The sequence below is a fragment of the Bos javanicus genome, chromosome 17 (assembly GCF_032452875.1).
Source record: "Bos javanicus breed banteng chromosome 17, ARS-OSU_banteng_1.0, whole genome shotgun sequence".
NCBI lineage: Eukaryota > Metazoa > Chordata > Mammalia > Artiodactyla > Bovidae > Bos > Bos javanicus.
In genome coordinates, this window is record NC_083884.1 from 17,885,951 (window position 1) to 17,909,063 (window position 23,113).

General features: G+C 38.3%; 1 protein-coding gene and 1 long non-coding RNA gene across 6 annotated transcripts in view; one reads left to right on the plus strand and one right to left on the minus strand.

Annotated features, from left to right (window-relative positions):
* Positions 1–607: 607 nt before the first annotated feature.
* The window catches only part of SCOC (short coiled-coil protein), a 39,763-nt gene continuing 17,257 nt past the window's right edge, over positions 608–23,113 (minus strand). The window contains exons 1-4 of one of the 4 annotated variants that reach the window (XM_061384143.1): positions 12,610–12,805; positions 4,346–4,417; positions 3,897–3,977; positions 608–2,179 (exon numbers count right to left, since the gene is read on the minus strand). In XM_061384143.1, coding sequence (XP_061240127.1) covers positions 2,037–2,179; positions 3,897–3,977; positions 4,346–4,417; positions 12,610–12,790 — 477 coding nt within the window. In that variant the 5' untranslated portion in view covers positions 12,791–12,805 and the 3' untranslated portion in view covers positions 608–2,036. Of the gene's footprint in view, positions 2,180–3,896; positions 3,981–4,345; positions 4,418–12,609; positions 12,806–23,113 lie in introns of those variants that run through there. The other 3 variants (XM_061384141.1, XM_061384145.1, XM_061384144.1) reach the window with 3 other exon arrangements.
* Positions 12,863–23,113, plus strand: part of LOC133228577 (uncharacterized) — a 137,278-nt gene continuing 127,027 nt past the window's right edge. Inside the window, exons 1-2 of one of the 2 annotated variants that reach the window (XR_009730272.1) lie at positions 12,863–12,941; positions 20,888–20,928. This is a non-coding gene — a long non-coding RNA (uncharacterized LOC133228577). The other variant, XR_009730273.1, reaches the window with a different exon arrangement.

Below are 23,113 nucleotides of genomic sequence, written 5' to 3' on the forward strand. Positions count from 1 at the left end.
CTACCACCTTATCCTCCGACTGCTTCCATAATAAAGTTGTAGCTGGAATACGGCTTCCAGCCAGGGGTTACATTTCTCAGCAACTAGGTTTAAGTAAATTCCCACACCCTACACCCTTGGGAATGTGATAAGACATGAGCCATTTCCAGGCAGGCCCAGCCTATAAAACCCTGCATGTGTTCACCAGGCACTTTCTGCTGCAAATCTGAATAGAGAAAACAAATGTGACTTGGAAGCCATGGCTGAAAATGGCAGAGAAATCCCCAGCTCATAAAGCCTTCTAGTTTATAATGCTCACCTCAGAACCATTAGCTAGAAGAGAAAACTTCCATATATTTAATCACTACTGTGTCTCTTGTTAAAAGAGGTTAGCCTAACCTAATCTAAAAAATGACAACCACCTTTCTCCTGGCAATCTTGGATCCTTCTCTTTGAATTCTTTGCTTTTATTTTTTAAATTAATGTATAATATCATTTTTTAAATATAGTATTCCCTTAAACATCCAGTAAGTAAACTTACTGTGGCTTGGAACAACCCTGAATATACCACACCGCACCACTATATGTATCTCAGTTACTTAGGCAACTATTATCAAAACACACGCAGTTTTTGAAACAGCTTTTTATTAAACAGCAAAGCGTAACTGCAACACAATTTTATATGTTTGAAAATTAGGTCACAAAGAGATGCAAAATGTTTGCAGTATGACTATTATATATTCATACAGCTAAAGTCATCAAATCTTACACCAATACAAACATAAGATTATTCCATGATTAGCCTAAATTTAATAACTATAAACTATATTAGTGGATTTCTTTTCCTATTTAACATTTTAATTAACTACTGATTTCCTTACCAAATGGAACCTACTAAACTAAATTTTAAAAAACGGTTAAGTAACTAAAATTCTGCAAACCAGTAGTTGGGTTTGCAGAAACTTCTGGGAGAAGTGATAAAATACTGAGAAAGCATCAATTAGTTTACATGTAAAACTCTCCCATCTTATTCATGACTCTGATACTAATCCACTCTTAATGGACTTTGCAAAATTGATCTGCTGGTACTACAAATAAACCTGAGACCAAACTCTATTCTCTTCCAGGTGTGGTTTACGTAAGGTTAGCCAAACTTAATCCATTTTTTAAAATGTTCCTTCCAAAATCCAATCTGTGCCAGAGAGAACATAAATCTGGAGTAGAAACATGTGGAGTTGGTTACAGGTACTTACGAAGTACTTTTCCCACCCTATTTCTATTTTTCCTCAAAATTTTCTATTTCAAACACACACACACAACCAGAACTCATCTTTTCAGATACCAAGTGGGTTATTTTGTGCAAAGGAAGTTTTTAATAACAAATCTTCCCCATACCATAATTCAAAGAAAAATCTTCATTTTTATAGCCTCCATTTTCAATTAATGTAAGAGAAACCTACTATCCTTACTACTACTAAACATAATAAATAAGCCCTAACTGAGAAAGTATCTTATTTTGGTTAAGTTTCAACAGTTAGAGTTCAGGCTACTCTCCTAGATGATTAGCTACTGAAATTACTTTTTACAAACGTGAAACCAATTTTTTCCCTAGGGGAAGGAAAAACAGGAAGAAAGCAAATGGAAGAGAGGCACACGATGGTAGACAGGGTAAATAAAGCTGTGCATTTAGTACATGATTTTGGTTACTTTTTCACAACACGGTAGTTACTTGCTTGTATCTCTATGCCTATAATATAAGACAATGCTAACCCTATAAAGCAAAACAAACTTGATAAAACATTCATTTTCAAGTTTCATAAATATATGCATTTCTAATTATAAAGTCTCTACATTTGCACATTTTCATAGACTAACATCATACACAAACTCATGGAAGTCTTCTGTTATGCTCTTAATTTTGCCTAGATCTGACATTATCTTCATAAATACTCAGTGAAGCCACAAACAAAAGTACTGTAACTTTTGGAATCTATCCAAGTTTTAAAGAAAAAAAAAGATCAGCAGCAATTCCGTAAGACGTAAGAGATATCAATCCCTTATTTTCTTTTGCTTTTTGTGTCAGTTGTTTGAAAAACACTAGAAGCTGACATGAGGTTTTCTATATATTGTCCGAGAACTTGGTTTTCTGATTTTAGCTTCAGATTTTCTTCCTTAACTGCATCTACTCTTGCAGACAGATCTATATCAAAAATTAAAAAGTGAATTATCAATAAAGTGATGACAATGACTCCATATTACATACTGCTTATTAAGATTTACTCTTAAATACCACAGTCCTTGAATTTTGTTTTTAAATTAAGACTACTTTAGAAGTTATGTAAACAAAGTAAGCTGAATACGAATCAAGAGCCAAATTCCTAAAAAGAGATTTCACATTAGGTTAAATGTTATACTTTGCAAACAGCATTTTTGTTAAGTAGTTAATTCTTAAAATGGCTATTTTTTAAAAATACTGTTTTTAAAATGTGAAGTTTGGTTCATATCTTAGCATCATACAACTGTAATTCTTAAGTAGAAGTGTTTAAAAAAATGTAGTAGGTGAACGTAACTAAATTTACATACTGGATATAGGCCGTCAGTTTCCAAGCAATTCATCATTTTGTATTTTTGCATTAGCAAGAATTCAAAAGAGCAGGCCTTGACAATGAAGAGATACTACGTCTGTTCAGTCACTCAGCAGCTAAGTTACTCAGCGCCTTCCAGTAGCGATAGTAACAAAAAGGCCCTGCCCTTACAGAGTTGACACTGTGGTGTGCATGTGAGCACAGGTGCATTTAGGGGGCTCGGGAGAAAAAGCAAGAAGGATAAGGATCACAGGAAGCAAAGGGAAGTGGTCCTTCTATAGTGTAGCCAAGGACAGCTGTTCTGATTAAGGAAATTTCACCAGAGACCTAAAGGAAGTGAGGGAACAAGTCACACAGATATGCAAATGACTAAGGGTGAGTCAAACACAGGGAAACAGCACCTGCTAAGACCCTGAGGAGAAGCGAGGAGGCTGGAGTGTCTAAGGTAGGATGATTGAGTCAAGAGTGCCACAGGACTCTGAGAGGTAAAAGGGAAATAAGAGACTTCCAGAAAGGGACTTGGTTTTCATTACCCATGAGAAGGGAAGCCACTGGAGTGACATGATCTGCTCAACCTGATTTTAAAAAACCACCACCTCGTAAATTCATCCAAAACCAAAAGATATTTTGGTGGTGCAATTGACTTTATAGAAGACATTTAGAAAATGAAAAGACTCAGGTTAAGTTCCCTTATAATTTCTGTGGCTAATACACTGTTTTTACTTTCATTTAAACTTTATTAAAGTGGACCATTCAGGGACTTAAAAGGGGTGCTCCTATTATGTTAGACCTTAAAGAGGGAAGCACAAGAACACTATTTGACTTCCTTATTGAGACAGAACTGTGTTTTAAAAATCACCAGTCAAAGCTAGAGGCAGGAGAAACAAACCACTGAAGTAAACTTTGAAGTTTATACATTTTAAAACTGGGCACAGTAACAAAATTTAGCAACATAAATGCTTACAATTTCAAGACATTTAGAAAATGAAAAGACTCAGGTAAGTTCCCTTATAATCTCTGTGGCTAATACACTGTTTTTACTTTCATTTAAACTTTATTAAAGTGGACCATTCAGGGACTTAAAAGGGGTGCTCCTATTATGTTAGACCTTAAAGAGGGAAGCACAAGAACACTCTTTGACTTCCTTATTGAGACAGAACTGTGTTTTAAAAATCACCAGTCAAAGCTAGAGGCAGGAGAAACAAACCACTGAAGTAAACTTTGAAGTTTATACATTTTAAAACTGGGCACAGTAACAAAATTTAGCAACATAAATGCTTACAATTTCAATACCTGGATGTTAGTCAAGAAAACTGCAAAATGCAAGCTAACCTTCAAGTGTGTGTTGGAGTTCCAATACTTGATTAATAAGTCGTGTTTTTTCCTCCAGTTCCACCTGATTTTCAGCATCAACTGCTGTAATGAAAAGGTTCAGATTTACTATTATTAACTACCATTTGTGTAGTATAGCACATAAAAGATCTGCAAAATGTTTTACATTTATTATCTTCCTTGACTTACACAAAAGCCCTGTAAAATAAAAGATGGATCCTACATCACAGATGACAACACCAAAGTGAAGGTAAAGTGCTTTACCAACATCTTACAGTTAAAGAATGGAAGCTGCCTTAAATTCTTTCTAGAACTAGATAGGATTATAAATAAGTACAACTGGCTAAGATCAAGCCTTCCTTCTAAATACTGCTTCTCTGCTCTTTCCATTGCTTAATAAAGCAATGTGTCTGCCACAAAACATATAAAAAGGAAAACGAAGAACATACCATCCATGTCAGCATTCATCATCTTCGGTAACAAACTTCTGTGCCTTGGATACAAAATTCTTGATGAATGGTCTGCAATAAGAAAAAGAAACATAGATATCACTCAGTCCAAAAAAGATATTAAACCTCCTTTACACATAGCATTATTAAAGAATTAACTAAATACAAATGGAATAAAAATAATGTTTGATAAAACTACCCCAAGTCTTCCCACGTAGCCAGCATTAGGGCTGTTCTCCCGCACATGTGTAAACATGGTTTTAATTCTCTGGTTCTCTGTACTTCAGAGAAAGTTTTAGGTAAGACATGTAGATGGGTATAGACGCGCACACACACGCAGATGACCCTTCACCAAGGTTTTGAACCATGCAGGTCCACTTACACTCAGATTTTTTTCAATAAACACTATTACAGAACTACTCGACCTGCAGTTGATTCAATCTGCAGATGTGGAATTGGATATACGAAGGGTTGACTATAAAGTTGTATGTGGATTTTCAATTGTGCAGAGGGTCAGCACCCCTGATCCCCTTGTTGTTGAAGGGTCAACTGAATAAAAATGTGTGTACACACACACACACACGTCTGCTGATACATATATCCAAATAGACTGATCACAAAAATTTTTCTCAAAAATTCTGTAAGTTATTCAATCCTTTATAGTATTTGAAGACCATACAAATTACTCCTCTCCATTTAATCAAAGTGTCTTCATAATTGAAGAGGAAGGGTGTTAGCAGTGAAAACTTGATTCGGCCCTTGCCCAAGAGAAGAGCACTTTCATACCACTTCAACTACTTGTCTGGGAGGGACGACAGAGCTAACAGTCAAAAGCAAAAGTAAGTGACTTTGGGACTACTCAGCAACAACAGCCATCAACTTGGCTATTTCCCCTGTTACATAATACAGGTATCTCCAGGTTTTAAGTTTTACTTAATGCCAGTGCACTTGTATAAAAGACCTACATTAGGACCTGGTTTTGCTAAACAAAAAAAATCTGCGAGAGTTTTCGCTTTCATGAAAAAAGGCAAAAAGCAAAAAAAGCCTTCCGTGTTTAGCAACAGGGTGTTAGAAACAGCGCTCACTGTGAGCGCCCCTGCCCCGAGAACTACACTCAGCATCTCAGCATCAAGCTGCCGTAGCTCTGAACTGTGTGAGCATCTATCCTTTCTCCCTCTTTTGTGCATCTGTTAGCAAGGTGTGTCCTAAGACAACTGCTTCATCACTTTATGCCATTTCAGCTTCGAAGAGGTAGGAATGGTCTCCTTTCAGAGAGTAGGGAGAAACCTGTATATTAAATGCTCCAAATACCTAATATTCAGTCTTTTTAAAAATACACCTGAAATAGGATTTTCATGACAGCTGAAAAGAGATAATACACAAGTCAAAGCAACAGATAAACACAAAATCAATGCACTCGATTTTAAAGTCAGATCTAGTATAGGGATGGGTTATACTTCTTTTGCCTCTGTTTTCATCTAATACTAAAACCAAAAAAGTCTTCCATAAAAGCAAAGTGTTCCAGACCGATTAATGTAGTAGGTAAGGAAAAGAAGCCCGTTTCTGAAATTCTGGCCACATATAACCCAAACAATCGAAAAATCTATGCATGGCTCATCAACAGCTTGACTTTGAAAAAATTTAATAAGGCATAAAATGGGGTGGAGGGGATTTATTAAAGGAAAAATTATTCTCAGAAAAGCACATCAAGATTGGGGAGGAAGAAGAGCACAAAATCAGGGCATGAGGACAGTGCTACAGAATGTATCACATAACCCAGGAGAGCACTACTCACAGCACAGTCCATGTAAGACTGCCCTGAGGGCTGAACAATGCAAAACCTGCCCAACTATACATAGCATCCCTGTGCAAAACAGCATTCCCCTTTAATAAAGCCGACCAGAGCACTACCAGCTGTCTCTACATGACAACAACAAAAAGACAAGTAGCCCATTTTTTTACTGTGATGTGATCAAATAGATGGGTCTCAAAACACTACTAGTATATATTCCAAGTCTATCATGAAATTTAGAGTAATAAACAGATTTACCGTATATATGGGATCAAAAGATTTGTTGAGCTCTTCATAGCAAAGTATTTCAGCCATGGATTTTATTTCCTTCGAAATAGGACCAATCCTCAAACTTTGCAATGCCTAAATTAGCACAGTAGTATGTCATAATATGCACTCGACACAAAACTGACCTTTTCAACCATAAAATTACAGGGAGGCCTGGCGTGCTGCGATTCATGGGGTCGCAAAGAGTCGGAGACAACTGAGCGACTGATCTGATCTGATAGTTACTATCATATCAATCCAATTCTATGTCAAGTGTGCTCTTAAAATAGTTCATTTTCAACTCCTGCTCGTAAACATAAATCCAAATCTGACATGAAAAGAGACTCCACACCAAAGTATCTCTAGTGTGGGAACACCGAAATAAACATGAGGTGCTAAGGCTGGTCTGTTCATCGAAAATGTACCTTAGCTCTCCACAATGGATACAATTGTCTGGGATTCCTCAATTCTGACCTAAGCTGAGGTCAGATCTCATAAAACTTTTTCAAAAGTCACAGTAAATTTTGGTGCCTATCAACCTTGGTCAGTAGAAGAGAATCTAGAATTATTTTGATAATTAAGTCCAGGGAGCAGAAGTATGGAGAGAACGAGGGTCTAGAAACGTGGCAAATATTAGTATAGAGCCATTTTCCATACCCACACAGTCAGCTGTGACCAAAGGCTATCATCTTACCAAATACACCTCTACTTTCTTTTCTGGCACGGCCAACAGGACCATAACATCCTCTTCATAAGAAGCAATTTGCGTGAGTGCTAAGTCCCTTCAGTCGTATCTGACTCTGCAACCCTATGGACTATAGCCCACCAGGCTCCTCTGTCCACGGGATTCTCCAGGCAAGAATATGGGAGTGGACTGCCAAGCCCTCCTCCAGGGGATCTGACCCATGGATCAAACACACATCTCTTGTGCCTTCTGCATTGGCACATGGGTTCTTTACCACTAGTGCCACCTGGTAAGCTAAAGAGGCAGTTAGCACAGTGATTAAGAGCATGGACTTAGACAGTTACTGTTGTTCAGTCACCCAGTAGTGTTACAGACTCTGTGACCCCATGGACTACAGCATGCCAGGCCTCCCTGTTCCTCACCATCTCCCCAAGTGTGCCCAAGTTCATGGCCATTGCATTGGTGATGCCATCCAGCCATCTCATCCTCTAATGCCCTCTTCTCCTTCTGCCCTATAAGTCCCTGCTGGATTTAGATTATAGTGATAGTGAAGTTGCTCAGTCGTGTCCAGCTCTTTGTGACCCCGTGGACTGTAGCCTACCAGGCTTCTCCATCCATGGGATTCTCCAGGCTAGAATACTGGGGTGGGTTACCATTTCCTTTTCCAGGGGCTCTTCCCAACCCAGGGATCGAACCCGGGTCTCCTGCATTGGAGGAAGATGCTTTAACCTCTGAGCCACCAGGGAAGCCCACATTTGGATTCAATTCCCACCTCTCCTACTTATAAGATCTGGAACCTTAGGTAAACATCTCAGTCTCAGGTTCTTCATCTGTAAAACGAGGGTAAAAACAGTATGTACCTCACAGTTTTGTTGTTGAGAATTTCATGAGTTGATATATTTAATGTGAGTATTGTTGCAGTCACATTATATTTGGAGCCACCTGGGGAGCCCAATATATAATGTAACTGCAACAATACTCATTAATGTTAGCTATTGTCCTTTTCATTATAGGGGACTGGAATGCAAAAGTAGGAAGTCAAGAAATACCTGGAATAACAGGCAAATTTGGCCTTGGAGGACAGAATGAAGCAAGGCAAAGACCAACAGAGTTTTGCCAAGAGCACGCACTGGTCATAGCAAACACCCTCTTCCAACAACACAAGAGAAGACTCTATACATGGACATCACGAGATGGTCAATATCAAAATCAGACTGATTATATTCCTTTGCAGCCAAAGATGGAGAAGCTCCATATAGTCAGCAAAAACAAGACTGGGAGCTGACTGTGGCTCAGATCATGAACTCCTTATTGCCAAATTCAGACTTAAACTGAAGAAAGTATGGAAAACCACTAGACATTCAGGTATGACCTAAATCAAATCCCTTACGATTATACAGCAGAAGTGATAAATAGATTCCAGGGATTCGATCTGATAGAGTGCCTGGAGAACTATGGACGGAGGTTCGTGATATTGTACAGGAGGCAGGGAGCAAGACCATCCCCAAGGAAAAGGAATGCAAAATGGTTGTCTAAGGAAGCCTTACAAATGGCTGTGAATAGAAGTGAAAGGCAAAGGAGAAAAGGAAAGACATATCCATTTGAATGCAGAGTTCCAAAGAACAGTAAGGAGAGATAAGAAAGCCTTCCTCAGCCATCAATGCAAAGAAGTAGAGGAAAACAATAGAATGGGAAAGTCCAGAGATCTCTTTGGAGAAGGAAATGGCAACCCACTCCAGTGTTCTTGCCTGGAGAATCCCAGGGACAGGGGAGCCTGATGGGCTGCCGTCTATGGGGTCGCACAGAGTCAGACACGACTGAAGCGACTTAGCAGCAGCAGTAGCAGCAGAGATCTCTTCAAAAAAATGAGAGATACCAAGGGAACACTTAATGCAAAGATGGGCACAATAAAGGACAGAAATGGCAGGGACCTAACAGAAGCAGAAGATATTAAGAAGAGGTGGCAAGAATACACAGAAGACCTGTACAAAAAAGATCTTCACGACCCAGATAATCACGATAGTATGATCAATCACCTAGAGCCAGACATCCTGGAATGTGAAGTCAAGTAGGCCTTAGGAAGCATCACTATGAACAAAGATAGTGGAGGTGATGGAATTCCAGTTGAGCTATTTCAAATCCTAAAAGATGATGCTGCAAAAGTGCTGCACTGAATATGTCAGCAAATTTGGGAAACTCAGCAGTGGCCACAGAACTGGAAAAGGTCAGTTTTCATTCCAATCCCAAAGAAAGGCAATGCCAAAGAATATTCAAACTATTGCACAATTGCACTCATCTCACACACTAGTAAAGTAATGCTCAAAATTCTCCAAGCCAGGCTTCAACAGTATGTGAACCATGAACTTCCAGATGGTCAAGCTGGATTTAGAAAAGGCAGAGGAACCAGAGATCAAATTGCCAATATCTGCTGGATCATGGAAAAAGCAAGAGAGTTCCAGAAAAACATCTACATCTGCTTTATTGACTATGCCAAAGCCTTTAACTGTGTGGACCACAACAAACTCTGGGAAATTCTTAAAGAGATGGGAATACCAGACCACCTGACCTGCCTCTTGAGAAATCCGTATGCAAGTCAGGAAGCAACAGCACTGGACAGGGAACAACAGACTGGTTCCAAATAGGGAAAGGAGTACCTCAAGGCTGTATATTGTCACCCTGCTTATTTAACTTATATGCAGAATACATCATGAGAAACCCTGGGCTGGATGAAGCACAAGCTGGAATCAAGATTGCCAGGAGAAATATCAATAACCTCAGATATGCAGATGACACCACTCTTATGACAGAAAGTGAAGAACTAAAGAGCCTCTTGATGAAAGTGAAAGAGGAGACTGAAAAAGTTGGCTTAAAACTCAACATTCAGAAAACTAAGATCATGGCATCCAGTTCTATCACTTCATGGCAAATAGATGGGGAAACAGTGACAGACTTTATTTTGGCTCCAAAAATCATTGCAGATGGTGACTGCAGCCATGAAATTAAAGGATGCTTACTTCTTGGAAGAAAAGTTATGACCAACCTAGACAGCTATTAAAAGCAGAGACATTGCCAACAAAGGTTCGTCTAGTCAAAGCTATGGTTTTTCCAGTGGTCATGTATGGATGTGAGAGTTGGACTATAAACAAAGCGAAAAGTCAAAGTGAAGTCACTCAGTCGTGTCCGACTCTTTGCGACCCCATGGACTGCAGCCTATCAGGCTCCTCCGTCCATGGGATTTTCCAGGCAAGAGTGCTGGAGTGGATTGCCATTTCCTTCTCCAGGGGATCTTCCCAACCCAGGAGTCGAACCTGGGTCTCCCACATTGCAGGCAGACGCTAAAGCTGAGCGCCAAAGAATTGATGCTTTTGAACTGTGGTGTTGAAGAAGACTCTTGAGAGTCCCTTGGACTGCAAGGAGATCCACCAGTCCATCCTAAAGGAAATCAGTCCTGAATGTTCATTGGAAGGACTGATGCTGAAGCTGAAACTCCAATACTTGGCCACTTGATGTGAAGAACTGACTCATTTGAAAAGACCCTGATGTTGGGAAAGATTGAAGGCAGGAGGAGAAGGGGGCAACAGAGGATGAGACAGTTGGATGGCATCACCGACTTGATGGACATGAGTTTGAGCAAGCTCTGGGAGCTGGGGATGGGACAGGGAGGCCTGACGTGCTGCAGTCCATGGGGTCACAAAGAGTCGGACGCGACTGAGCGACTGAACTGAACTGTATCGGCTCTGCCTTTTAGCTCTAATACAAGTCACAAAAAGAATTTTAGAAAAAAAATCTACAATCTAAATCTGATTTTCACAAATAAGCCAGGGCCAAGATGATAATGGCGTACCCACGATCATAGTAGTAGTTACACAGAGCCAAGACTACATATAGTCAACGTCCCAGTCTAGTTTTTCCCACATCACCACTGGTATGCTCGCATCTGAGACCTGAGCTTTTGAGACTTTTCTCTGATATCCACAACCACTCACTTTTCTACATCTAAAACTGATTGTCATCATCTATGATCCATTTATTAATGAGCTAGTAAGACTATGAAATGGAAAAGGCAGTGGCAACCCACTCCAGTACTCTTGCCTGGAAAATCCCATGGACGGAGGAGCCTGGTGGGCTGCAGTCCATGGGGTCGCTAAGAGTCAGACACGACTGAGCGACTTCACTTTCACTTTTCACTTTCATGCATTGGAGAAGGAAATGGCAACCTACTCCAGTGTTCTTGCCTGAAGAATCCCAGGGATGGGGGAGCCTAGTGGGCTGCCGTCTACGGGGTCGCACAAAGTCAAACACGACTGAAGTGACTTAGCAGCAGCAGCAGCAAGACTACTAAAAGTCACTGTGCTTTAATATACTAAATGTTTTACACATATTATTAGTTCATCAAATCAACAGGACATGGCAATTTATAAATGTGGACACAATCTCAGAAAGGCTACGTATTTTTCTTAGATTTTACAGCCAAAGTCTGTATCAAGAATTTGAACTCAGATCTAACTATAAAATCCCTGTATTACACAACAGAAGGCACTTTAACATGGCCTTAATCTAAATCTGCAAAACATTTTACAACCCTTAATGTCAAATTTTCTTGCTATTTCTGCTATCTAAAAACCTAAATGTAAGTTCCATACCCTTCAAGTTGCATCGACTATCAAAGTTTTTTCAGGTACCTTCAAATTCTGACTTGTTCTGGTTAAATAAATCCAATTTTAAATTCTTCAAAATTAAGGGATTGATTGCCCAAACAAGGATTTGCTCATAAACGGGATCCCCAGAGTGGCTAGCTATGCTGGCTTTAATCAGTGAATGAGTACAGGCACAGAATATAAAAGCATAGCTTTATCTCAGGTACAGATTCAGCGTTGGAAACACAGCATCTGTCCTTAATATTATTACGTCATAGTACCAGAATCGATACATTAAACAACAAAACCCTGTCTTTCAGGGATGTCCCTTGTTTCTCCTCCAATCCTAACTCCCCTAGATGTGTCCATGAAGACCTTGAGAAAGATGGTCATTGAGAAACTAAACCGAGAGCTACTTTCAGAGCCTAACAAGATGCCGCCAATCCTGGTTTTACCGCTCTCTTGCCTCCCTCCCCGCCTGGGCGTCCTTTCCCCCCATCTCCGAGTTCTCAGCAGGTCCAGGCGAGCCAGGTCCCATCCCACCCGAACACTCCCTCCCACAGTCCCATTTCAGGGCTGGACAGAGTCCTTAGACTCCGGAGCGGCGGGGACAAGGCGACAGCAAGCCCGCGCGAAGGACCGCCGGCGACCCTCCACAAAGGAACCTCTGGGCCCAGTACTGAGAGGATGAGAAAGAGAGGTTGCGCAGGAGTTCTCCGGGGAGCCAGGCCTCAGCCGCCCATCAAATGCCTAGGCGCTCTTCCCCGGTCCCCGATGCGCCGGCCAGCGTCCAGCCCACCCCGCCCTCCAGGCCCTCAGCAGTATAGAGGCCGCAATTCCAGCCGCCGAAGCCGGGCCCTTCGAGGTCCACGACAACCCTCACCTGCCTTCTGAGGCGCCGGCAGGGGGAGGGCTCGGTAAGACGCCTCAGGCCTGAACACTTGGACCAACTGGCACCGGCAGCCCCACCCTTTCCGCCCACAGAGCGTGCGCCGAGCCAGGAGTCCCGCCCCTGCCTGCCCTGTTGCCAGCCAATCACCACTCAAGAAAACACGCCTGCGCATTAGCTTCCCGACGCCCCAATCGTCCTATCCCAAAGCCTCAGATCCACCTTTTGCCATAACAAAAGGACAGGACAGTGGTATCCAATCAGAGTTGAGATCGTTGTAGGCGGGTCCGGGAAGAGCAACAGCCAATGACAGTACATTAGCTAAGGTAAGCGTGTGAAAGCCTGTCCGATAGAGGTAGCTTCTCAAGTCTCAGCAGGTCCCTGAAAATGGGGTCAAGAAATCTGTGGTAAATTCTGACAGCTGTCAGGAATGAGGTCGGTACAACTGAACTCTGCGCCAGAGAGAGAAATCCTTCAAATTTAAGACAAGGGCATGTCTGGACATAATAGCAGAGAAAGTACGGTGGTTTTCAATTCTAAAAGCAAACTTTGCCATATTTTTAATTTTCCAAATCTGAAAGCTCTTTAAGTGTAACTCTAATGGATAAGTCATCTTCGTATCTTCCCCCATTTAAAATCCATTAGTGCGCCCGACCACTTAATAATATTTTAGAATTGAGAAAACACCTTAATACTACTTTGGTATAGAGCACTTTTGCTCACTTTATAATATTTGATCCTCCCAGCAACCCACAGAAAGAAGCTTAAGAGTAAACTAATGTCCTGCTCAAGGTCATAGACAAAGTATGAAATGCTGTGTGCGAGCCTTTGGGATGTAATGTTACCGACTTGATACCAATCACACATACCCAGCACCTGACACAAAGCAGCATCCTGTTTTGTCGTTATTGTTTTTCCAATTCAAATGTGTTTGTTTAATTTTTTATTTTTCTTAAGTTATGAATGAAAGTATGATAACACATTTACAGGACACTGGGAAAATACAGAACAAAGTAATATATAGTTCCACTATATATTACAATGATTTTTTAAGTAGATGAATTAAAATTTTTGGTTGGAGTTTCAATATCAAACTCTCAAAAGTTAACAATGAATAGACAGAAAAATAGAAGGATATAGTAGGCCTGAGAAGCACTATGAACCAATTAAACATAATGATTTATACAATTTTCACACAACAGTAGGATACAAATTCTGTTTGAGTTCCCATAGACTAAAAACCATATCCTGCTTGTTTTTAACATTTGTTATTGTTTTGTCGTTGACACTTTCTCCTGAGTTGTAGAGGTGAGCCTTACATCTACTTGGTTTCTTAACTTTTTACTTCTAGCACAGTTTGCTGACCTTGAGCCTTATTTCCTTTAAGGAATATATAAAAAAATTTTTCCATTCAGTGTTGGAGAACTATACCTTCCACTGGAACTAAGATGGACACCATGAGGAAAATTTACTAGACTTCAGTGCAGGAACTAAGTAAATGGGAAATAAGAAAGGTTCAACGTAAGTCTAATAGTGTCAAAATGAGAGGCTAGAGAGGATGGGTGTGGGCAGCATTCAAAGAATAATAACTAAGAATTTTTCCGGGTTATGGAGTAGTTGAGTTAGATTCAAGAACACTTATTCTTGAGCAGGAATTCCATACCTGGATACATCATGGTGAAACTGCAGAACACCGAAGACTAAGAGAACTATTAAAAGCAGATTTTTACCCCCCTAGATGAACAGGTTTGGGGGGTGTTTTTTCTTTTGGTTTTAAATAGGGTAAAACATACATAAAAGATTTACCATGTAAATAACTGTTTTAAAGTGTACAGTTCAGTAGTGCTAAGTATATTCTCATTGTGCAACCAATTCCCAGAACTTTGTTCATCTTTCAAAACTGAGACTCTGTGCCCATTAAACAACAACTCCCCACTTCACCTCTACTGCTAGCCCCTAGCATCACTCTTTCTGTCTCTATCAATTGACTATTTTAGGCACCTTATTTAAGTGGAATCATACAGTATTTGTCTTTTGTGACTAACCTATTTTGCTTAGCATAACATCCTCAAAGTTTATCCATGTTGTATTAGAATTTCTTCTTTAAGATTGAATATTAGTTCACTGTATGTGTATACCACATTTTATCCATTCATCCTTCAGTGGACACTTGAGTTGTTTATAACTTTTAGCTATTATGAATGCTGCTTTGAATGCAATATATGCAAATATCTCTTTGATACTCTACTTTCAGTTCTCTTGAGTATATAACAAGTGGACTTGCTAGATCATATTGAAATTCTGTTTTAAAAGCAACTTTTTAAAGTGCAGTATTAACACAAGGACAGACATAAAGAAAGTTAGAAAGGCAAGTGCCTGTAGCTGGAAGTTGGTATCCAATAAAGGTGTTTGGTAAGGAAGAAATGTTAGTGAAGTTGTGGGAAAAACTATTGTTTCCTCTTCTTCATAGTAAAATTGGCACAATAACTTTGTTAATATCCTATAGAAAAGACAGATTATGGTGGTTTTAGTTAAACTGGCTATTCATATAAAAATATGAGGTTAGATCCTGATTTCACACCACAAATAAAATTGAATTACAAATGAAATAAATATGCAGTGTGAAGTAAATATGTATTCTGAACTTTTAGGAAAAAACAGGTATCTTTATGACATCACTGTAAGGAGGAATTTGTTAAACCAGACAAAACAGTACCATTCATTAGGAAAGATTTTAAATTTTGATTGTTTTATACACAGACAAGAAGACATTTTAAATAAAGTTAAAAACAAGCCACAGACTGAAAGAATAAAGTTCTGAAAATATAAAGAATCTCAACAAAGATAAAAAATATATTCAAATAACATAAACAGGCAACTCACAGAAGAGGAAAACTTAGTGGTCAGAAAGATTTTTTTTTTAATGTTTACCTTCACTAGTACCAGGGAGATTGATATTAAAACAAGATAAAGGGATCAGTTCATTAAAAAGATACAAATCCTAACAGCTACAAAATGGCACTGAAGGAAAAACGGATAGAACTGAAATAAGAAACTAGCCCACAACAGTAGTTGGAAAGTTCATGGCTTCGCTCTCTGTAATTTGTAAAACACATGTACAGAAAATCTATAAGGATACAGATCCAGGTCTGAAGCTTACCTTCACATTAGAGTCACGTGGAAATCTCCTAATGACTTCAAAGAGCAAGAGTTATCAAATGATACATCCCACCCTTATTAAAATTTTAGTCTTTAAGGTGGGATACTGGCATTAATACTTTTGGAATTTACAAAGGTGGTTTCAACAGAGTGGGATCTATTGATATAGAAGACCTGAATGAAAATTCTATCAATATATTTAACCTATTTGACATTTCTAGAACATTCCACCCAATAACTAGGACACATGTCTTTTTAAGTGCACATGGAATATTCACCAAAATGGACCATAAAACAACCTCAACAAAGTTTAAATGATTAAAGTCATGACAAAATATTTTCTCTGCCCCCAAAGAAATTAAACTAGAAATCAATAACAAAAAGATATTTTTAAAAAACCCAAGTAATTGGAAATTAAACTACATGCTTCTAAACAAAATGTGAGTCACAAGAGAAGTCACAAGAGAAATTAGAAAATATTTTTAATTAAAATGTAAACATGTCAAATTTATGAGATGCAATGAAAGCAGTGCTTTGAGATATTTCCTTACCATTAAATGCTTATATGAGAAAACAAGGGAGGTCTCAAAATAAGAATCTAAGTGTTCACTTGAAAAAATTAGGAAAAGTAGGACAAATTAAACTCAAAACAAGCAGTTGGAAAGAATATAGAGTAAAAACTAATCATGTTGAAAAACTTTAAAACAGTAGGAAAAAATCAATGAAATCAAAAGATGGTTCTTTTAAAGGAACAATAAAATTAAAAGCTCTAGGCAAATTTATCTAGGAAAAAAGAGAAGACACTATAAATTACAGATATCAAGAATAAAAGAGGGGGCATCATTATAGATTCTATAGACATTAAAAGGCTAATGAGAGACTATTAAGAACAACCTATGCCAATAAGTTTGATAATTTAGATAAAATGGACAAATCCCTGAAAGAAAAAAAAAAATTAAAGCTCACTCAACAAGAACAGATGATGTGAATAGTTCTCTGTCTATATTTTAAAATTTATCTGCATTCTCAAGTGTCATTACCAGGTTAATCTTCCCACAAAAGATACTATATATTCAAATGATGTCGCTGGTAAATTCTTCTAATTATTGTCAGAATTTTATCAGTTCACCATAAACTCTTCCAGAAAATAAAATAGGACAGAACACTTCCCAACACATTTTATAAGAACAGCATTACTCTGATACCAAAAGTAGATGAAGACATCAAAAAATATAAAACTGAACATAGACGTGGAGTCCTCAACAAATGACTAGGAAATCAAATCCATCAGTTGTCCCTAGACAGGGAGCCTGGGCAATTGTGATGCTGGCCCCATGAGTTTCATTTCTCTCAGTAATCATGTTCTAAAGCTGATTCTAAAATTCATATGGAAATACAAAGAATCTACAATGGCCAAAACAGTTCTGTAAGAACAAAGTTAGAGGACTTATGCTACCTTATTTCAAGCTTTATTATAAAGCTAAAGCAATAAAATAAATGGAGTGTTGCTATGGAGATAGACACATAGATAAATGAAACAATAGCATCTAAGGATAAACCTATACATATTATATATGGTCAGTTGATTTTCACTATGATACCAAGATAATTCCATGAGAAAGGATAGTTCTTTTTTCAACAAATGGTGCCCCCCAAAAAACAGATATCAGTATAGGAAGATAAAGAATCTCAACCCCTACTTACATCATACACAAAACTGTAAATTCAAAATGGATCATAGACGGAAACATAGAGATATACAACTTCTAGAAGAAGACAGAGAAGAAAATCTTTGTCTCCTAGGTGTTAGCAAATTTTTTGAGAAAGGTCACAAAAACAATAATAAAAGAGAAAAGATTAATTGAACTTTATAAGAATTAAAACTCCATGTTCTTTGAAAGATATCATTTAGAAAATGAAAAGATAATCACAATACATTATCTAACAAAGGTCTTGAATTTGGAATTTCTAAGAACCTTTTAAATCAATAATAGAAAAACTCCCAATGAAATAATGGAATACTTGCATGTGTGTGTTAGTTGCTCAGTTGTGTTCGACTCTTTGCAACCCCATGGACTGTAGCCCACCAGGCTCCTTTGTCCACGGAATTCTCTAGGCAAGAATACAGGAATGGGTTTCCATTCCCTTCTCCAGGGGATCTTCCCAACCCAGGGATCAAACCTGGGTCTCTTGCATTGCAAGAAGATTCTTTACCGTCTGAGTCACCTGGGAAGCTGTATTGCAGGCAGATTCTTTACTACTGAGCCACTAGGGTAGCCCAGTGGAATACTAGTCAACAATAAAAAGGAACAAACTGTTAATATGGATGAACCTGAACTATACTGTGCTGAGTGAAAATAGCCTGATGGAAAATGTATAGACTGCATGATTTTGTTACTATAGAGTTCTAGAAGAGACAAAACTTATCTACTGTGTAGAAATCAGATCAGTGGTTGCCTCGGATTGATAATGGGTAGAGGGTTGACTGAGAAGGGGTTGGTGGGAGCTTTCTGCTGTAATGGAAATGTTCTATAATATCTTGATTGGGGTGGTGGTTACACAGTGTATACAATTCCCAAAAGGTATCTTCTGTAATTTAAAATGTATATATTTGATTATATATTACTTTTCCTCACCAAAGCTGATTTCTGTCTTTAATGAGAATACTAGCCAGGTTTCTTTAAGGTTTGCAGTATGCTTGGTATGCTACATGTGCTATTTTACTCAGTCCTCAATCCAGTGATCTAGGGATTATCAACCCCATTTTACAGATGAGGAAATCAAGGCTCAAAGAGTGTCTTGTCCAATATCACACAGCTAGTAATAGACTGAATTAAAACCTATCTTTTTACCTGGAAAATGAGTATCATAATATGTACTCTATTGAATTATTAAGATTGCTAGAACTAAGTAAAAATAAAGCACTGCCAAGACTTTCCAGATTGAAGTGACATTGGAACCACAGCCCAAAGAATGTGGTTTGGAACTTACATCTTCAACCTAACCAACTGAAATTCCTACCAAAACAAAAATATCAGTATTCTCCTTGGTACTTAGACAAGACCCAGGGGCTCATAATGTTATAGACAAAATGTCCAGGATCCAATCTGCAGTTATTCAGCTTATTAAGAACCATGAAAATCTCACTTTGTGTGAAAATAACACAGCAACTCTGAGATGGCACAAATGTTGAAGTTGTCTTGAAAAGATTTTAAGCAGCTATTTAAAAATACTTGAACAAGCAATTATGAAAACTCCTGAAACAAAAGTTATAATCTAAAGTATAAACAACATAATAAAAGCTATAAAGAAGACCCAAATGGAAACTGTATAACTGAAAAATAAAATAACCGAAATGTAAAACTGTCTCCAAAGATCCAGTGGCAGGATGGAGATGAAAGAGAGAAGAATGAACTGGAGGGTACCTCAGTAGAAATTATCCGGCCTTCAAACAGGGAGAAAAATGGTTGAAGAAAAAATAACAAACTCAGAACACAAGGATGACAAAAAAGACCTGGCATTTGTGTCATCAGAATCATAGAAGGAAAGGAAAAAGAGTGTGGGGCTAAAAAATATCTGAAGACATACTGGCTTTCCAAGTTCGGCAAAAGACAGTTTCCCAGGGGGAGGGGATGATTAGGAAAATAATGTCAGTAAGGCTTTGGGGGTGGGGCACAGTGAAAAAGACTGTTGAGAAACACTGATCTTGTCACTGGGCACCAATATCATTAACAATACATAGAGAACCTGGCAGATAGCATTTACTTCCGTGGTGTAAGAAGACTGCACCACCAATGAAATAGTCTTGCAAAAAAAATTTTTTTTTTAATGCAGCCTGACCTGATCAAGCCCATAAACTAGCATTTAACAGGAAATACAGAGAACAGAGAAATGTGTTAAATCTACTGTCTGGATAAACATCAAAATCTGATAATGGAACAAAACAGCAACAAGTCAAGAACAAATAACATGAAAAAAAAAAGTCCTTTTGTTTAGCAAATAAATTGCATTGGAAGAAAAAAGAATGGAAAGACTTGTAGATAAGAAGACACTTAAACTACTTTTTTTTTTTTTTAGAATTTGATCATTTTTAAACTACCTTTTAAAAAACAGACCAAAAAAAAAAAAAAAGCCCCTATGGTTTATTTTGGATACACCCTTGGAAGATAAAACTATTTTTAAAATGAAGGAAAATGATTACTAATAAGTAGGATATGGTAATTCTAGAACATTCACCTTTTTTAAAATTTCAGTATCAAGCATGTATCTTGCTAGAGAATTTGAACTTAGAGGAAATCTTTAGACAAATTATCTGAAGAAGATAACGTACAAAAAGGTAACCATAATGTCACAAGCAACATGTCATTCACAAAAGACTGCAAACTGGCTAAAACAATGTTGCTGATAACTAAGATGTGTCCTTGAAAGAACAGGAAAAAAATCTTGAAATGGAAAAAGTGACCAAAAGGAACAGTACCTCCAAGTGAATATAAAAAGGGTATAGAAACCTTGGCAAAATTTATATGAAGTGAACTTTTGTTATATTGTTTCATTTGCATTACATTTTTCAGTTAAAAAATCGTTTAAAAATAGCCACAAAATTCCCTTCTGAATGAGGAAAACATTCAATAGGGACCACTGAAATTGCATAGAAATAACTGATCATAAGATGACCATTCATGTGATCTGGAATCATAATCTGCATATATTATAAACTATATAAATAAAAGCATAAATTAAAATATTCTTCATAGAGAATGGGGAACTCCCAAATTGGAAACTATCATTTATCATTACAAGGCAAAGTATTGTGTGAGGAGAAATGATAAATAATAAAATAGAAAAACTTCCAAGTTCATTTTGATGTCCTGGTCTGACATACTCTCATCAAGCTCATAAAAACTCTGAACTTGTTTTTAGTAATTAGAGGGTTCTAAACATACTGTGGATATTTTAAAGTGAAATATGCTAAATGGAACATTTTGATAACTTTCAAGTGTAACCAGGTGTGTTCCTCATACTTTACACTCATTAATTTGCAAAATGCGTTTGATCTCATTCCTAAAAAAGAACTCACATTTTCCTTTTTACTTATTTTTTTTTCCCTTGAAAGGTTATTGAATTCATTGGAGAATGAGTGTTGTCCTCAATTTGGTGAGTAAAGAATATATTCTGCTTGTTGAAACTTGATTTCAAGACTAGACTTAATAGTATGCTATAGTGGTGTTTGGTAAATTGTTTTCATATACTTTTCTGAAGATTATAATTTCCTAATAATAACCAATAGTTGGCTAATTTGAAGAGAATCATTTCATTCATTTGTTCAATAGCAAAAAATGTGTGTTTTTAGTGTTTCTCAAATGAAAGTTCAGAATTTTAGGGTCTCCATGGAATCAAGATTTGAACTTATCAACAAAAATGAAAATGACCCAGAGGGATGGTACGGGGAGGGAGGAGAGAGGGGTTCAGCATGGGGAGCACGTGTACACCCGTGGCAGATTCATGTTGATGTATGGCAAAACCAATACAATATTGTAAAGTAATTAACCTCTAATTAAAATAAATAAATTTATATTTAAAAACTAAAAATAGTAAGGAATGAGTCTATGCAGTTTTGATGCTTATTTTTCTCTAGACTGTTTAATCAGTGTTTCCCAAAGATTGTTGCTTATAGCTCTGGTTGAAAACAATGAGCTTTTTAAATAGTTTTGTATTTTGTTGGGGCTTCCCAGGTGTTGCGGTGGTTAAGAATCTGTCTGTCAATGCAGGACGTGGTTTTGTGAGTTGGGAAGATCCTCTTGAGAAGGAAATGGCAATCCACGTTAGTATTCTTGCTTGAAAAATCCTATGGACAGAGGAGCTTGGTGGGCTATAATCCAAGGGGTTGCAAAGAGTCAGACATGATTGAGCGGCTGAACACACACACACACACACACACACACACACACACATTTTGTAATAATAGAAAAATATGAATAACACAATCCTCAATTTGCAGATATTGTTTTGAACAAAGCTAAGTTTGAAAGTGATGTTAATTGAATGGTTAGATTCAGTTCAGTTCAGTTCAGTTCAGGTCAGGTCAGTCGCTAAGTCATGTCTGACTCTTTGCGACCCCATGAATCGCAGCACGCCAGGCCTCCCTGTCGATCACCAACTCCCGGAGTTCACCCAAACTCATGTCCATCGAGTCAGTGATGCCATCCAGCCATCTCATCCTCTGTCGTCCCCTTCTCCTCCTGCCCCCAATCCCTCCCAGCATCAGAGTCTTTTCCAATGAGTCAGCTCTTCGCATGAGGTGGCCAAAGTATTGGAGTTTCAGCCTCAGCATCAATCCTTCCAATGAACACCCAGGACTGGTCTCTTTTAGGATGGACTGGTTGGATCTCCTTGCAGTCCAACAGACTCTCAAGAGTCTTTTCCAACACCACAGTTCAAAAGAAAGTGCTCAGCTTTCTTCACAGTCCAAGTCTCACATTCATACATGACCACTGGAAAAACCATAGCCTTGACCAGATGGACCTTTGTTGGCAAAGTAATATCTCTGCTTTTGAATATGCTATCTAGGTTGGTCATAACTTTCCTTCCAAGAAGTAAGCGTCTTTTAATTTCATGGCTGCAGTCACCATCTGCAGTGATTTTGGAGCCCCAAAAAATAAAGTCTGACACTGTTTCCACTGTTTCCCCATCTATTTCCCATGAAGTGATGGGACCAGATGCCATGATCTTCGTTTTCTGAATGTTGAGCTTTAAGCTTTGCCACTCTCCTCATTCACTTTCATCAAGAGGCTTTTTAGTTCCTTTTCACTTTCTGCCATAAGGGTGGTGTCATCTGCATATCTGAGGTAATTGATATTTCTCCCGGCAATCTTAACATGGCAAAAATTGCAACATTGGTATGCAAATGACTGGTTTGGAACATCAGGTCTATCAACAGGGCAACAAGCACTGGTTTGAAGAAGAGAAAACCCGGATTCAAATCTGACTCAAGCTGTATGTGTTCATTCAATTCTTCATATGGTCACTAGTTTAAAAGTTTGATGTTCATTAGCACTAGATGCTGTAGTTGTTGTGTAGTTGCTCAGTCGTTTCTGACTCTTTTGTGACCCCACGGACTGTAGCTTGCCAGGCTCCTCTGTCCATGGGATTTTCCAGGCAAGAATACTGGAATCAGTTACCATTTTTTTCTTCAAGGGATATTCCCGACCCAGGAATCGAACCCGAGTCTCCTGCATTAGCAGATGGATTCTTCACCGCTGAGCCATCTGGGAAGCCCAGATGCTGTAAAGTATCCAAATATTTGAAATTGACCGTAAGGCTATAGGTCACTTTACCATAC